Raw genomic sequence first — 18897 nt, 5'->3', positions numbered from 1 at the left:
TATTGCTATTGACTGGTTATACACATATAGATATATAATAGTAAAGAACTGTTACTCCTATTTCCCATCTCTTTGCCTAAAAGCCCCCTTGATTTCAAAATTATAATAACTTGGAGGGAAGGGAGTTGCATCTGCCATTCCAAGGGAGGCTTCTGCCTTCCTTAGCAGACACCTGTCTTTCAAACCAAGACACTTAGCGACTTAGAAAATATCATGTCTTGTATTATCTAGCCAGGCAAGATAGGAACAAAAACATTGGACCAATTCAGGAAATAACTGGAGAGGGTCTATTCCCCCTAGGGCACAGAAACAGATTAATGGCATTTCTCTACTGACAAAAAAAACTTGTATCTTTTTTCACACCTGTTTTACTGCATATTTGTATGATACAAATGAGAAGAATGCAAAAGAGAATCAAACAAAAAAGTTCAAAAATGTATATGCATTCGGGGCAGGCTGCCAATGTGAATACAACACCCCAGTTCCATCAGCAAATGTGGGTGAAAAAAACTAGTGAAGTTCCAACCATTTTACTCAGGGAAAAACACAGAAGTCCCCTGACCACAAAGGCAGCTTTGTTCAGTTTTTTAGTACAAATAGTGAGCTACATCTCAACAGAGAGGGGCACTACTTTTGTAGTAGTTGGTCTGATTTGCACTTTTCCAGATCCAAGCACTTTGTAACTCTTCCAGGTTGACAACTGTATATGTCTCTTGTACGTCACCGTGGGCTGAGGTGGAGGAAGGAGGTGAGCCCAGAACATATCCAAGCATGGATCAGCTAGGTAGCAGCCCCTGGCCCAAGGGCTAATCTTATTCATTCTCTTCCTTTCAGCTTTTCCATCCTGGGTTTGGAAACCATAGAATCATAGAATGGTTGGGTTGGAAGAGACCATCTAGTTCCAACCCCACTGCCATGGGCAGGGAACCTTCCACTGGACCAGGTGACTCAGAACCCATCCAGCCTGTCTGGTCAACAAGCCCCAGCCTTCATCCCCACCCCCAGCTCAGCAGGTTCTGGCTATCATCACATCAAGAAGTGAGCTCCCAGGCGCTATTTTGACGAAGTGGGTGGCCCAAGGCATCCTGATGTCCAGACCCTGGCTGGGCTGTGCCCTGTGAAATTGCAAGATATACCCAAGGAGAGCTCCCTGAGGCCCAATCTGTGCCCCACTAAAGTGTTTCATGGAGCCATGGGCACCTGGCACATCCCCAAAGCCTGACACCACTGAGAGCCCTGAGGACATCTATGCCCTGCCCTTGGGGCGGTACCATGACCTGTGCCAGTACTAAAGCATCTGGTACATCTGTTACTTGTAAGTAAAAGGCACGATTTCCAGATGATGCACACTAGTATCGATTTTATTTGAATGCAGTTCACACCGGTTCTTTACACCAGCTGTCAGCAAGGTCTGAATGACCTTGTTTTAAGTGTTTATGTTCTCAAAAGAAAGAAACATTATCTGAAGCCTGGTTTATGTTTATTTTAAAAGAGCAAAGGGTTTATTTTGAAGAGTCCAACTGAAAATGTTTAAAAGACTATGATAGATACCCTGAAGTATGGATTGCAAAACTTGAAATGTATTGCACATGTTGTATGGGCCACTGGCAAATAATAGGCAAGCAGTGTGTGCTTACGCAGTTGGGAGTATCCAAACTGTCGTTTGGCTGTCTTATTTGCACAAGATGTTGGACAAAAAATTAAAACAGAAACAAATGTGCAAATAATTTTGTATCTTGCAAGTTGAGAGCATAGTTACAAATGAAATACCATAGCCCTAAAAAGGCCAATCTTGAGTCAATGCTAAGCAGTCTCCATTTGATCTTACTCTCTTTCCTGAATACCCCCTTTTTAAGACTAGAAGTTTCTTTTTTACGAGAAAATACCCTTATTCTGCATGGACCACTGCCCCCGGGCAGACTGATCACTATTCAGACACTGGTGTGACAACAAGGTATTGCAGAAGCATTGTCACTGAGAAACCCCACAAGGTTAAAGCAATGCCACCTCTTTCAAAATAAGTAACAAGGCTGTTTTGCAGATGTCCTGGACACAGACTTTTCCCACTCCCTATTTCCTTACCCAGTCCTTTTCTTGGATGGTCTCTGCAAAGGTCCTTGCACACACAGCTGAAGGTCGAGTCCCCATACAAGCTCTTGGGACAGCATGAAGTTTACAACTACCTAAGCCACAAAGTTTTAGATAAACTCTTTGTTTCTAGACCTGAAGCTTATGAGCTACATTTGACTTTGACATATGACTGCTTAAATCTCCTGTCATTTATTTCTACTGCTAGAGATAACCAGCAAAACTAGCAGAGCAAATACTGGCACAGTATCATTTTATCGATAACAGTGACATACTTTCGCTTTTCAAATGTACATGATGGGTCTAGAAAGAATTTGTTGTGGAAAATTTATACAGAGACACACACACACCAAAAAAAAACATATTAGAGCACAACAAGTCCCCTTAGCAAAATACAAGCAAGACCTGACAAAATAAGCAGTGTGACTAGTATAACATAGACTTACCTTAGCCCTGCTTTTGTGCTGATGTACACCTGAGTATGCAATCTGTGTACACACAGGCAACAAGCATATTGGTATCTTAATTCACAAATATTATGAGAATAAGAACCAATTTAGAAATTTATTTGGATTACTATTTATTCCCAGTTGTCATAAAACACAATATAACCTACACTGCTGGTATATTTCATCCAGAGAATCATAACTACTTCCAAAGCAGGATTATTTACTAACCTCAGTACACTACTCAAGCAGCAAGAACTCCTAAAAGACACATCCCAACACAGTAAGACTTTCAAACTTTTAAAGTAAATTTGATGCAAAATTTCTAGGAAAAGGAAAAACATGGCAACTTGCAAAGTGGCATCTAGGAGGTACCTTATATTCTCTATCATTCTTTGTCTCTACTGTTAAAACTCATTACAAACTCTAATTCAACTACAGGAACTGCATTCAAGAAAGAGAGGGAGTAAGAGCTGATGACAATCTGGATAATCTTAGTACAATAGCATCAGTCAGCTACCAACTCAACTCAGCAGCAGTCTGAAAAGGGAAGTGATGGATCTATTCCAAGAACAGCAGGAGGGAAGGTTATAGAAAAAGCAGAGAACTTACCTCCACAAAGAGCTCTCCAGAACCTTCCCCATGTCAGTATGATAATACTTGGTAAGGATCAGGATCACCTAAAAGAAAATGAACATAAATAGATATAAATATGTAAACTGATGTAACAAATAGAAACAGATCATGAGCAGCATTAGTTTGGAAAATACAAAAGTGAGGCTTCTGAAAATCTGAACAGCACTTCACCTCATTTTTAACTCTTAATAGTTTTGCTTTTTAGCCTGGCTTTTTCATTTCTCTTTCTGGGAAGAGTGATTTCAGCACTTGAAGTTTTCTGCAAACCTGATGACTGTGAAAGATTGCCTATTTCACATAAGCAGTGGAGTTGGAATTGTCACATAAATACCACCACCACATGACATCCCCTAAGCAATCTTTATGACTTTCTGATTAGGAAAAACCAATCTGGTTGCTAGTTTAAATTTAGCAGGCAGCTCTACAGACACAATTATTTTTTTAATCCTAAGTGTTAAACAATGGTGATTAACTTTGATTATCCAGATAAAAAAATCAGGAAAAAAATGAGCTCTGATCTTCCTTACAAGATCATCAATGCAACTTCCATGGCTATCACTTCTCATTTCTTGAAGTATCACTTTTTCCCCTTCATGACCCAGCTCCATGCTCAGTAAATTATTCATCTACATCACCAACAGCCAAGAAAATACACAAGCAAATTTCATCCACAAAACATCTTCACCCTATGAAAAGTGTCAGCAAGAAATGCTTTCCATCTGCTCAACATGTGACAAATTCACTGGTCAAATAATGCAAAGCACTAGTCCACAACCACTGTATCAAGCTGAATGCTATGGTTTATGTTTAGATATTTTACAGATTTCTTTCACTTGCTGTCAGTCCATATTAGTGACTCTTAGAGCCATGTGCCCATGGCAACCCCACAGAGGTGGAACAGGCTGGTTCCTTGCACAGCTGGAGGCTTTCTTTAATGTGGGGTGAACACCAGTCTCCAACAGTTTGGAGCAAGCTCTTATTTAACTGGCACTGCTCTGTTCCTGCCCACCAGATTAAATCTCCAGCAAACAGCAACTGTAGGCATTCACTTCAGTTATTCAGATAATTAATATGCCGATGATACATTTATCCTGTACTCCTTGTATGCTGGAACTTGTGAGAGAACAGAATTCCAGACCATGGATGTTATTACATGATACTGTGGAAATAATGCAGTGTTTTACAGAACTGGGGTATAATACCAGTCTCACTCAGGGTTAGCAAAACCTCATAAATTTGCAACACATATTCCTGGATGTATATTGATATAAGCAAAAGTGGAAACAATACATAATTCATAAGCAGTATTATTCCCTCCTATTCTCAAAAAAGTCACAATCTACCAGACGACATTTTTGGAATTTGATTATTTATAAAAATAAAGGTTTGTCTTAAAAGAAAGCAAAAAAAAAAAAAAAAAAATTAATAGGTTACTACAGGACTTACAAAGCAAAGAGAAAGAAACCATTTCCCAGAGGAGAGTGTATCTATGGATGAGATTCCTGGCTACAGCCCAAGCACATTCCACCAGGTCAGCTATTCATTGTATTGTCAGTGTCTTAACTACAGCTTTTTCTAGTGCTTGCAATTAAGGAGAAAAAGAAAGAAACTTCCCTACTGGGAGCACCTATTGGCTCCAATTATTAAGGAAGAAGTTTCAGACTGTGCTTTTCCAAACAAGTGTAATTCCTCTTAAGTCAAAAAAACTAATCTGGGTTGTTTTGGTTTTTTTTTTAAGAGATACTAGAGCGCATATTTGGTACATGAAAATAAAAGAAAAAATACCTAAAAATACAAGAGATTACACTTTGTTTCCTCCCATTTATGCAGAAATGGAGACTGAATCCTGAACTTAGTGAGCCAACTTTTTTCATCTCTGTACATCTTACAATTACAACTTTGCAAATTCAGGTAATTTTTGGAAAGTGTGCTGGAACCATCCTGCCACAGGCTAAGCCTGCTGTTTCATTCCTGAATTAAACTGATTAAAATCACACAGAGAAAATCCTCTTGGGTCACCCTCAGTCCACCTGCTTTGAGCATAACCTGTATGGATGCATCAACAAAGAACCTTCCAGATAAGCTATTGCTGTAACTCAGCACCTGTTGGAAGTGTTAAAGACTTTCAGGCTCACAGTACTGCTGGCTAGCAGCAGTTCATCTGGGGATGCACACACCAAACCAGAAAGCCACTGCTGTTCCACACACTTCAGCTGAATAGCTTTCAGGTAACTGCAAACGGCAGCCATAAGCAGTAAAACTTGATACTGCAGGATTGGTGATTTAAACTGAGGCAGAGCTCTGAAAAATAGATGTCAGTACTTTCCAATTTGACTGGTAAATTCATGTAAAAATTAAAATACCTTATTTTACACTTTGGAGTAGAGAGAATGAATTAGTAGGAAAAACAAAGCCATAATGAGCCATCTTTGAATTCTCTAACACCATTAGCAGCAGAGTCCTGTCAAAACTAAAGAAGTATGAAGCTGCTGAGGGGCTGACCATCCTTTCAACTTTGCCACTGGATTTCATCCCAGTATCTGAAAAATGGAGGTCAGCTATTTAACAGATTTTACAGCATCATCCTCTAGATTGTGGGCACCTTTTCAGGCAATCCTGCTAACCATAATGGTACTTTTTCTAAATTAACAGATAGATCCAAAGAACAGAAGGAATTATTTCACAATGAAAGCATAAAGGTCTTCAGGATCTCTGGATTCTACCCATCATTTTTAAGAGCAGAAGCCTGTTTCACTGATTTCATTTTAATGAGACTCTAATTACGAGCATTTTACAGGCTGGATTGAAGCCACTGGTTCATACGCATGGTTCTCCTAGTTAAAGTGCTTGGGTGGCCTGTGGCTGGGGAGAGGCACAGCAGCAAGTGAGCAATGATCAAGGATATGATTCTTAATCAGCTCATACTACCATCAATCATGGACAGCTAAAATAAACTTAACCTTTTTCTGTTATTATTTTACAGCTAAAATAAATTTAGGCAATGATGGAGAATTAGATTTACCAGATTTTTTACTTAAAGATGGATTTACAGGATTATATAGAAATCTCCATCCAGGCTTCCAGAGACTTGTGAAATCATTTAAAATCATTTTATCTTAAATTCACCCACAATTCTTTGAGTTCTCTCCCAGAGTATGACAATGGAGGTGACAACAGTGACTACTGTTGTGTGCTAGGGGCATATGAACACCTGATGGTGCTTCTGGACAAAAATACTGAAAAAGAAAAAAGAAAGTGAAAACTTTCAGCTTTTATCACAAAATTGGTACTCTATTACCTGCTTCTTTACCAAAGCCTTTGGTAAAGGCTTCTCCATAAAGCCAGTGTTTCTCCCTATGTGCCACAGTATGGAAGATAAATCCCTTAGGATTCTAAAAATCAAATGCAATGTACATTAGAAGTTTTCCATGGAAGAAATAACTAGCTCCAGTCAAATTTCTCTACCTCATTCTCTTCCCCTCCCTATTTTTTTTTTTTTTTGGGGGGGGGGGGGCACAAATAGAATTTTGATTCTCCCATGTCAGTTCTCTGCTTCCATAACTTAGTTGCTGCCTGTGTGGATTTTCACTGTTACAGTAGTCACAGGTCAAAACTCTTCTCCAAACAAAGGAGTTGAAGCAGTTTGGATCCCAAATCCTTTCTGGGTATATACCTGTCTTCAGGAGTGCACTGGGTTTTCAGTGAATGACAGACCAGGAAAACAAATGGAAAATTCCACAGATATTATTACCCGTGAATAATGAAAGTTCGAATGATCTATGTTTATCCCCTCTCCTTTTCTGTTGCTCTCCTCTGAAAATGCTTTGCAGCAAGGCTGGACTGAAAAAAACACAACTTCACTTTACAAGACACAATGTGCTTTTAATAATTTCCTAATAAAATTTTGGCTTTAAGAAGCCTGTTTTAATCCTCTCTTTTCATTACCATGTCAGCTAAGAGGGCTGAGAAAGGAAAAAGGAATGAATTCTAGATCAATACTTTTCCTGGTGTTTATATTTTATCTTTCTGTGGAGTATTTGCTAAGATCCTTATCTTTTTAATAAACATCAACTTTTGGAAAACTATTTTATTTTTTCCCCATGCTCCCTCCATGATTCTTTTTTACATGGACCTTTCTTAATAAAGATCTCTCTTTAGCTGTACGAATCTGCATGTAGATAGAAAAAGTTTTATTTGACCCCTGCAATTGTGATTTTAAGTTTTTGGTTGGTTTTGGGGTTTTTTGCATCTATTCATAAATTTAATAGCAAAAGTCTCATACTTTGCAGTTTTTGTTTTTTCTCAACATTTTAGAAAGTGACAGCATGCTGTAAATACTTCTGGGCAGCCAGGGCTACCAGGAAAATAAACTCCTCAGACAGATTCAAGTTTCTGCAAACTTTTTAGCATCTAGTTAATTTAATTCATATGAATGAACCCACTGAAATCCAAAGAAGTGTTTATGAGAGTCACTTGAACCAGCACTTAATACTCTGTACAACTGGAACATAACCTGCTGTTTTGCTCAAGAACACAGCCTCACTCACCTTTTCAGCTATTTAACTCTTCCACTGTACACCACAACTATTCTGGGGAGATGTAGATGTTCTAGGCACAGCCTATTAATTTGTCACCACCACCCCCTGTAACTCCAAACCTTTTTTGACAACTAATAATCAAAAATGTCCCTAACAAATTATAGGCAACCACCTACTGCTCCAATCCCTCAAGCCATTTCCATTTTTGCAGCAGCAGGCTCTTCAATCATCATGCTAAGGGCAATGTTAATTTTCCCATTTCTTATTTAAAACAATGACTCTTATGAGAAAAATAAAATTCAGGAGATTATTAATATGAAGGTACATTACTACAAGGCTATTATGTGGATAAACTACCATACTACTATTAATAACTACATCATAATTTGATTATGCTGGGAAAACTAAACAGAAAAAGAGCATTTAGGTTTACTCTGATGCAGCATTATGAGGAAAGGTGAAAAAGCAAACATTTAAACCATTACTTAAGATATTAAGAATTCACAGTATAAGCTTCTACTCCTCTCTGGTAATAAAGTTCACAAAAGCAATACATGATTTAATATAAAATACTTAAAGAATTAGATTTCTATTTCTTCCAACTAAATTGTATTGGGAGACAAGAGGACTTACTGTGTATGAAGTCACTGACTATACTAGTGCACTTATCTTCAACATTAGTAATAATTCCATACAGTGAATTAATTCAAAATTCAAAGTAAGACACAGTAATGGCTCAAATCGTATTCTCTAAGAGGTATTTCCATCCACAAGAGCCGGATAAGTGCATAGTCTTGAAAGCAGAGGTTGTGATTGCTTCCAGATTCAAAACCATTTTAAACCTAGTACTTCACACATTGACCCTGAAAACATTCATACAGAAGAGTAACTTTAGGATATCAAATACATTTAATCCACTATCTAGCACAGAACAGGATTATATTCTGTTAGCTCTGTACAAACACAGAACAGGTAGACAACCTACTGCCTTGAGGAGCCTACAGTTCAAGTTCAGAACACAAGAAGTCTTCTATACCATCACCAACTCATGCCAGATTTTCAACACAAGCTCCTAAGAAAATTATGTTTACGTGATGACACTCCATATATATGAGGCTGTATATATATGGTTTTGGCTCCTCATCTCTACCTTTTAATTCTAAATCCACTGACTGATTTCAATCGTATTTAACAGGGAAGTAGATAGCCATATGGCTGAAGGAGCCATATCAGTTTATACCACAAGTCCATGGCACAGACCCATCTATAACAGCAATAAATAAGTACAAAAATTATAAGAATGGGGAAGGCATATAAATAAAGATTCCTCCCAAATATATTTTCCTATCTTCAGTAATTTGCAACTCAGGCAGCTGGGCTGCCACTGCAGTTTTTAGCAGTTGGCTACTTGGATAAGCACAGGCTTCTATGTGGTACTGCCTGACCCATCCACACCAGAACAGAGACTACTGTTATGTAACTGTAAATGGTCAGCCCCCAAAAATCAAAGCATATGTAGAACTGGTCAGCCAACATGGACTGCTGCTACTTGAACATATTCATGTTGCTGCTCCTTTCTAGAACCATTAGATGCAGGTCCAAGATTTCTGGGCATGCTGCAGATGCAGAGTTCACTCAAGCAAAGAGGATCTCAGTTTGAAGGCCACAGAATTACTAGACTCAAACCTGCAGTTTTGGAAACTGCCTAACATTTTAACTACTTATTCAATTAAAGTTCCCGTTCTTTTTCAAACAGCCCAAAACAATGTCACTTCTGACACAAAAATCTGCAGTTTTCTGTCATTGCCTTTTACTACACAACCAGAGCAGTTTTTAGGTTAAATATTTAACATAGCATTTGATAAGTTCTTAAAACCACATTTGCAAACATGCCAAGAGAATAAATTTCTAAATCATGAAGCAAGAATATTTTTTTCCTTAGTCTCTCTAGTCTCCTAATTGTATTTTTTTTTTAAATACAGACTAGCTTTACTTATCTTCCCTAGTAATGTATTCTAAATTGAATTAACAATCCTTCCTGTAGAACCAAACTTATTATGTGAATATTCTTTTTCATTCCCATGAAAATTCAAGAGGAAGCAGAGCTAACATTGAAAGGTGGCATATGTAAAACATCTTTAGTCTCTTCCAAATATTTCAGGAATCCAATATTATGGATAAGCTGTTTACCTCAGTCATCACTATTATATAGCTATTCACTACCAGAAAAGAAAATTCAGATTTTAAGTGCAGTTTGTGAAATATTCCTGGTCTCTTATGGAGTGTTACTGCCCAATAGTAAAATATAAAACTTGAAAGTGAGCTTCTAATCCACATCACTAAATCCTTTCTCAGGGCTAGAGCTTTATTTAAAAAAGAAAAACATTTACATATAAAAATAACTATGCTTCTATGCTTTTTATTTCAAAAATGAAATTATTACGCAAGACATATGGAAATAGCTATAGAGGAGGATACCAAAAGCTGGGCAGAGCATTCCTTTGACGCAGGGCTGTTGGCAGACATGTTCACATTGGTTACTCTCCCTCACAGCTGCTCTGTCTTCACCAGAACCACAGGATTCAATATCATTGTACCAAACAACATCATATTTACCAGAGGTTTCATCAACCTACAGTGACCTCAAAATAACATGTAATTATCTCTGAAATGGCTAATGGTGTTCAAGTGAGACCTAATTGCCTATCTTTATAAAGACTGTACATGTAAGCAAGGACTTTAATGCTTCATCAAGACCAGTTAAAGAGCCACACTGTTTACTATCCTTTTTTATCATGAATTAGCACTGAAATTTATATTACCTGAATATTGTAGGTGCCTGAAGTTGTTCTCTATGAATGAGAAAGATAAACATGGGAACATGGTCTACAGAGTGGCACATGGGCACACTCCTACCTGAAAGGAGTTCTGCCAGGACAAACATAAAGACTGAGACAGCTCTATTACGGTGACAGAGTGATGCTGATTAATATTTCAGCCAGAAGACCAGAGACAAAACAGAGGCAGATGCAAAACTTGTTTCACATCTTTTGCGATATGGAGTGTGTGTTGCACTAATCAGCATTTACGTGGTCAGGGATACTTTAACTTTGCTTATTCCAAAGTCAAAAGCAGGCCTGGACAACGACACAAAAAGAGAGTGAAGGGGATTGCCGAAAAAAAAAAAAAGACAAAAAAAAAGACGAAAAAAAAAGTCAGATTGCCTAGTAAAACAGGAATAACCCAAAAGAGTTCTGGGGCTGATACTCCAGGTGCTATCTAGGAAAAGTCCTTTAGTCCCCCAGCTCGATCATCCTCCCAGTGAGGGGTGCCTGGATGCCTCTCCAAACAAGGACCATTCTCTCTGCAGTTTCTCACAGGGACAGACAAGGCTCAACACCACCCACTTCTCCTGGGTGGGAGTTGGTCTCTCTATGACTGCCTTTCATTTTAACTGTTTCATCTCTACTCATCTTGCTAAAAGAATTAATTTCAGAAGTACCAACACACTGCCCCAGCGTGATGTGAGAGGGAACCATTCACACTCAAATGCCAAGCCTGCCCGCTCCCCATGGCCCCACTGAGAATAAATTTGGAACATCTCAAATGACATTAACAGAATTCAGCTACTGTAAAATACTGGGAATGAAACCCTTTGAGAAGAAGGATGAAAGCACATTTATCTTCAGCATTATTCCTGAAGCAGCAGAACTTCACATCCATGCCAATGGAAAAGGCGTAAAGGAGCTGAGGGAACATCCAAGTGGGTTAGGAGACTATTAGAAAGGGCTTGGGAGCAGTTGAGAAAATTGGTCAGGGGCCAAATACGTCAAAGAAAACATTGGAAGCAACTGAGGGAACACTGGAAAGTTCTCCACATTCAGTCTGAAGCCAAACCAGGAGATTTCCAATCTGTGAGCACTGAGTTTTTGCCAGCTTTTTGTGTTTCCTCACCCAGCCTCTGCCCTAGGTCTCCATTACTTTAAGAGCCATGAAGACATAAAAAAGCTAAGTGGAATTATATAGCATTATCTGTGAAAAGGAACAGCTATTTCACCAGGCAATGCCACTTCATTTTGGATCCCTCTTGTCATACAGACACTATGCTTTCGTTTAACCAGTATGAAGTATAATAATATAATCCATCATCTTAGAGCCAGGTTTCAAATTAGCCTCGCATTCCAATCTTAAACCTCTAATACATTTTAAATGACCCTCAGATCAAGTAGGTACAAGCAGGAAAAGATTGTAGGCCCTGATACATGAGATCTATATTCCTTTATTTTACTCCAGTAAAGACTTAAGTATTCAACAGTTTCTTTGGCGACAGTTTTTGCATGTCAGCATTTAATCAGCTGTAGCTAGAGCTGCAAAGCTGTTTCAGTAAGAAACTCTTAATGTGAAATTCTCCCCCTTAAAGACTGATGTTTTTAATGGTTGGTCTCTCTCCTGCGATCACAGATTGTTTTAGAAATATGATAAATACTTCTTTTTTCATGTCATGAGCACTACTCTTTTCTGTCTTCATGGATTTAAGGATAGGTGCAACAGTTAAGCAGCACAAGAAGTGGAAGAAAACTATTTTTAATTCATGCCTAGAACTCTTCTGAATTGTTATCTCTACACTTACACCTTCTCATGGCTCTTTTCTGTAGAAATGCAGTAATTTCAGTCTTCTTGCACCCCCTTACCGTAATGTCTATTTTACAGTTGAGAAATGGAGGCAGAGACTTATCACTGTAGTTTATCCCAACTTTAGGATAGAAATAGAGAGAGATACCTCTAGAGATCAGTTTTGCCCATCAAGATGTGAACAGTCCTTTGGAAGTACTTTGTTTCCTACTGATTTATCATACTGAGGACCTACACTTCCAGCTTGACCCTCCCAGAAAGACTGGATGAATCCCTATCTAAAAGAGCTGCAGAAGTCCAGGCAGAGCAAATAACAACATATAAAGCAAGAACAAACTGAGGAGCAGGATCAACAGACACGTCTACCCCAAGGATCTTCTTTTCCAATCCATGATGCCCCCAGACCCAAATCCCACACCCTCCCAAGACCTTTCAGGGTCCCAAGACCCTTTCCCTATCACTGCTACCCACAACACACAGCAACACACTCACACTGTGGAGCCAGGAAGTCTGCAGTAGTTATGTGCTTGTGTACCACCAATGTCCTGACATGTAACAGAAACTGTGCCAAAGAGGCAACATCTTCAGTAGGGGAAAAATTCTTTTTTTTCCTTACCTCCCTTTCCACCAAGGAATAAATGAAAAAGTAAGGAAAGAGTTGAAGAAAATTGTACAATGATATATATCATCTCAGAAGGTTGAGCGGACTAAATTTTGTAACAACTAAAAAACCCCACATTTCATTTCTTCAAAATGGTAGGTATGACTATGATATGCTTCATACCAAGGTACTTTACAACAGAACTTTACACTATCGGACACTTAAAACTTCTGTACAGTGTACATGACATTTACTCTTGTCCTCCATTATATTGAGCATCTCTCTGGAACTGCTATTTATTTTCCAATCTTTTTCCTAATGAGTTTGTTCTATATTTGAATTGTAAATACCTCTCTCTATTTATATTTTATTTCTGAAACTTAGAGAATAGTCTTCTCTGTTTACCAGTCAACAGTCTTTTTCTTACAGAAATTAACTTATCCCAAAACAAAGAAAAAATTTGAACCTTTTAATTCTTGCAAATTGTTTTTCTCAAGTTAGGGGCTTCACTGATGCCATGACAGAAAGACAGTAATAAGCAGAGCACAGAAGCTACAGCCCAAACCCAATGGCAGCTTTTCAGCTGTCTAGCAAACTGATGTTTTCGTTGCTCCCTCTTCACCCTTCCATACCCATGCATTCACTTGGAGTCTGATCCAAAGTCTAAATCAATGGGAATCTGGATCAAGCCCATTCTAAACAAAGGAAAAGTAAATCAGATCTCAAAATTTGCTACATGAAGAGAAGGATCCAATTTTGATTAAATCAGTATTTGCAAGTCTCACAAATTTTGCACGCAGGAAAACAACCATGTTGTATTTTCCACAAAATGCATGTAATTTTACAAACTTATAACTTTAAATGTCAAGTTATAATGGCCATGAGACTGCTGAAAGAGAATAGCTAGAGTTAACCTTAACGATGCAAGCTTTTTCATCATACAGCATGAACTTACACTGCTGAAGGTATCTCTAAATAGACATTTCTCGAAGTAAAGTTCATTCACAATGTACAAGAGAAAGTAAGCAGACGTAACTACTGGAAGTTACCTCAGACCTATTATGTCAGTCCCTGATCAACTACATACATTTGTTGGTTTTTTAAATATTGTATTTTTGCAAGAATTTTACAAGATTAGAGGCCACAGGAAAAATGCATCACCCATATGTTTAAAACACCATTCAGTTCCTTTAATTTCCCCACTTCAGAACAAGATGTATCTTTTCATCAGCACAGAATTAATATTCCAACCTTTCCCAAGCCCATCATCTTCTTCGGGCAGTAGGCCTTTATTTTTCAAAAACAAGTAGAAGGAAAAAGAAGCTTTCAGTGCAGCCCAATAAACAGCTGTAAAAGATTATTTTGTAGACACAGTAAAATGAATAAAATATCCATTCAAGTCTACTCAGCCACCTCCTGAAGACAGAAGCATGTCAAAACTGGCCAAGTTTTAGGAAAAAAAATAAGTAAATAAATAAAAAACTTCTATCCTCCCTGCCAATTCTTGAATGAACTATCTTTTTCCAAATAGAAGACCAGTGACATTTCTTCAAGAAACACAGTTTTAAAAAATAAGGAAACTAAACTTTATTTCAACTAAAATTTGACTTTTAGCAGTCAGTTGTATGAATGGTAACCCAATGAAAATGTTTGTGTGTGATATAGGAAGAATACAGAGCAAAATGGCTCAGGCTTTCTATCTGAGACTTAAAATGAGCAAGGATAACACATCACCACATTCGTTAATTAATACAGCATCCTTATTACTGCTGTGTGAAGAAAGAAATTATAAATGCTGAAGTTCAGTGCTGGAGATTTTAACTCATTCCAGGGATTTTCTACCTGTGTTCACAAACTGCCCAGCTCAGAGCACTACCCACAGAAACCTAAGCAGTTTCAGGGGCATTGATGCCATACCAGCAGAGGAAGAAATCAAGTCCCCTCCATATTCCCTGGTCCAGAGAAGGAGAAAGCATTCTTTAATCTCTGTGAGAACAAACTGACAGCAAATACCCGAAATGGTATTTTTTGTAGCTTCTCTATCCCTTCCCCAAATCACAACACAAGCAGCCTGAAATGCATTTTTCAGGAAAGAGATGTATCACATACAGCTCTTAATCAATTATGCTTATTAACTAAGGTACCAACAGATGACAATCAAATAATTTTTGAACAAAAGAAAGATCCAGAGTATGGATATAAAGGTCAGGGGACTATAGTGAAGAAGTAGAAACTATCCAATACCTGGAAATAATGCAAGTTCTCCATGAATAAAATAAAAAGGCAGTAAATGTGCTACCAGAGAAATGCATCAGCCAGGAAGGGGGCAACAGATACTCAAACACATCAGTTCAGTTTCTTGGTTTCTATCTTAACCAGAGCAGTGTCTATTTTCTCAGTGGGTTAAGCTATTTGGAAATCTGTCAGTCCCTAAGAAGTTTTTACTCATTGGTCCCTTAAGAAAAATAGCTTAGAGAAATACTCAGGGCCTCAAAGACAGCTCAGGCAAGTCTTTGTTTTGGTTTTAGCATCCTGGTACATAGGGTTGTCCCTCCTTCCCTTCCTTTTTTTTTTATTTCCTCAGAGCAAAGAATACTAACAGTCTGTGACTGTGCATGACTAGCTCATACAAAGCCAGACAGAGATCTGCAAACTGAGGTCCCAACTCACCAGGCCCAGAAACAGAATTATGATAATATGAAGTGTAATCTGAATTTTGTAAAATGGATTTGTGTCCAAAACCAAGACTAGTTGCTAATTCTTTCTTTTCCTTAAAAAAAGAAAAACCAACTTGCATACTCCTCCCCCCATAAATCAATGCATTATAGACACATTTCTCTGGATTTGTCTTTAATTACCATTCAGCTCTGTAGTGACTTTCATGGTTATTTCACACTGATAGACCAGAGAAAAGGGTCCATCCCACTGCAACTAGAAGAGAGGTAGGAGGATGGACAAAAGTAAATGGTGTGGGGGGAAAGGTGGGAATCAGCAAGCTTCCATTGCAGTTCAGTCATTTTAGTTTCAAAGATTATGAAAATTTTATTTTCAACACCAAAGGAAAATGACAGAAATAAAAAATAAGTGCCTGGAGCCAAATGTTTCCTACTCAGAATGCTTAGAATTGAGCTGCAAATCTATGGAAATAGGTATTTCTTAAAGAAATTGCAACTACAACCTTAATTCCAATAGTGTTCGATACAGTGAAATGTAACAGTCCTCATAGCAGGTAATGGCAGATAATGATCACAAAGCCAAATGGTTTTTTGGCTAAATTCATAATGCATCCAAGATGATAAAGGCTACAAAGTAAGTGTTTACTAGGGTGGCGGACAAAGTAATTCTTTCCTGAACTAAAAAACTAAAAAAGAGTTCCAGTATTTATTTATGCAGCCAAGCAAGTAATGATGACTTAATTCTTGAGTAAATTTATCTACCTTCGGTCTTTAGCTATGGGATCTTGTCATGTGCTTCTAGAGAAGATTAAAAGACCTCTGCTGACAAATATATTCTCCATAAATAAGTACTTATACACAGTAATCACATTGGGTTTTGACCTTTTCGCTTTGATAAGCTTGATGAGTGGCCTTCCTACAATTCACCTCATAAAGCTGATTTTTCAGCATCTGGATCATTTTTTTGGGTCCTCTCCCTACCCCTCACCCCTTTTCTTCAGAATGTATTCTCCAGAATTTAGGACATTTCTGAGGTGAGGAAACCAGATTTGAGAAGCAGCAGCTACCAAAGGCAAAGCCAAGTTAATTTTCTAACTTGTTCTTGATATACCCTTTATGGGCAGTCCACAAACAGCTTACAGGAACCTCACCACAGGTTTCCAGGAATAGCGATTCTGGGATAAGCCAGCACAGTGCTGCTACTGGAAAACTAAGTTAAAACATTTTGTTCTTCTTTCCCTAAAACTGAAAGATCACTTGGCAAGTATGCCTAATAAAATCAGGCCATGCAGAGGAGGGACTAAATGAATGCATATACATATAAAAATAATCAGCATTTTTTCAGCCACTCCACCAGGTTCTCCCCAAGAATTTCAGAACTTTCTAAGCCCAGACATTATTCATCTTTCAGACTCCAAAGAGCTGTTTTTAATCTGTCTCCTCTTGTTTAGCCTTAGGCTTTGTAGACCTACACCTACACCTCCAGCAATAATTATTCTAACTAGTCTCTGCTTCCCTGGGCTAATTGCCAGCAGAATTCAACTGATTTTCTGCAGAAGAGCAGCAAGTTTGTCAAGAAAAAGTCTGCAGCTGGAGACAAGGAGAAAAAAAAAAATGAAAGCAAGGTTTAGTTCACAAATAGATATATAGGAGAATACCAGCATCAAGAACAAACCTCTTGAGCTCTTTCCCATCCCAATTCAGTTGACTCGTTGAGGAAGCTACCACCCAAAAACCTTACATTGACTTCAGGGTTGCTAATTCCCAAAGCAACCTTCCATCCTCCCATCCTGAAAGCCTTATATCTTTGTATGTACAGCTCTCCATCTGTCTGTATAAAAGTGAATTTTTGAATTTTCATCTAATGAACAATTTCAGATTACGCTTACAACAACATTATTTTAGCAATTTTTGTGCTATCTACAAACTTATCAGCAAATTCATGTCAGTAAACATATTGGTGATTGAAAATATGGAAATACTGACTAGCACTGGATTCAGAATTAATGCCTAGAAACTAAGTTAATGAGTTTTCACAAAATCATTAAGTACGACCCCACTGCTTCCCCAAGGGAGATTTTTCCTTTTTCCTGGCACTTGCCCCAAACGGACTATTCCAGCTTGTGGAAAACATGCTCTGACTTCTGTAGCTGACAGACCTGCCTTGGATCGTAAACACCCAATATCCTTTTTTCAACACTAAGCCATCATTTGAATTCACAGCTTTTAAGGAAACACCATGTGTTTCAACTGTCATATTTACCCAACACTAAAAAGCCTACCAGGAAAAATAAATTTTATTCTCATAAAGGCAGTGGGTTACATTCCTAATTGCAGAACTGGAAACAGTTAAAAACAGAAACTGCTCCCTGCATTACATCATGCTTAGCACTAAAGTGGCTCCAGTGTTTCAGTGAGCAATGTACCAAAAGACACTCACTCATCTCTCCGCAACTTGCTTCTTGTCACCTCTCCAGGAAAATGAAGCTTTAGAATTGGAATACAATGTACAAAGAGAAAAATCTATGTAACTCATACTTCCTGGTTGCATTCAGCTTCTCATGACAGGTTTGGCATATTAACTATGTCCCCTTACATCCAGGTAGGTGTGGGGATCCTCTCACTGATATTTATCATTCAGCAATTCCCTACAACAGCAACATACACCATCTAGAATACTGTGTCCATCTTTGGGATCCTGCTGCAACAAAGACTGACAGCCTGGAGCGACTCCAGTAGAGGATCATGGTTAGTGAGCTGAAGCATGTGTCAGATAAGGAAAAGCAAGGTGGCTCCATTTGTCCAGTGAAAAGAAGACTGAGGCAGCACCTTCCACTATCAAAAAAGGAGAGAGAGGCAAACTCTTCCCAGGGACTGAGGACAAGAGAAATAAAAGCACAAGCTAGAGGGTAAATTCCAGTGGGATATAAAAAGAAAAGTAATTTCACCCTGAGAGTAGTTAGGTACTAGGACAGGTCACCCAGTGAGGCTGAGGAATCTCTAACCTTGATGTTCTCAAATTATGCCTGAACCAGACAGACCCTTAACATCTTCATCTCACTTTTGATAGAGCCCTACTTTGAGCGGGGAGGTGGGCCAGATGACCTCCAGATGTTTCTTCCAACCTCAATTACTCTGCAATTTCATGTCACATGGATGGCTTAAATTAATCTCATGTGCCTTAATATCATATGTGAATATCATATTTTAAAACAAAAGATCAGTTGATCAAATTTCTAAGTCCAAAACTTTATAGGAAACCAAGTATATTTTAATATTGT

At 38.3% G+C, this 18897-nt stretch overlaps 1 protein-coding gene across 5 annotated transcripts in view; it reads right to left on the bottom strand.

The window, feature by feature from the left end:
• SORCS2 (sortilin related VPS10 domain containing receptor 2) overlaps positions 1 to 18897 on the bottom strand; it is a 544237-nt gene that overhangs the window by 366755 nt on the left and 158585 nt on the right. For all 5 annotated transcript variants that reach the window (XM_039550615.1, XM_039550614.1, XM_039550616.1 and 2 more), the window contains exon 2: positions 3147 to 3214. In XM_039550615.1, coding sequence (XP_039406549.1) covers positions 3147 to 3214 — 68 coding nt within the window. The remainder of the gene's footprint in view (positions 1 to 3146; positions 3215 to 18897) is intronic.

The sequence above is a fragment of the Corvus cornix genome, chromosome 4, assembly GCF_000738735.6.
Source record: "Corvus cornix cornix isolate S_Up_H32 chromosome 4, ASM73873v5, whole genome shotgun sequence".
Lineage (NCBI taxonomy): Eukaryota > Metazoa > Chordata > Aves > Passeriformes > Corvidae > Corvus > Corvus cornix.
The sequence above is the reverse complement of the archived record's forward strand: the minus strand, read 5'-3'. Positions and strand labels throughout refer to the sequence as shown.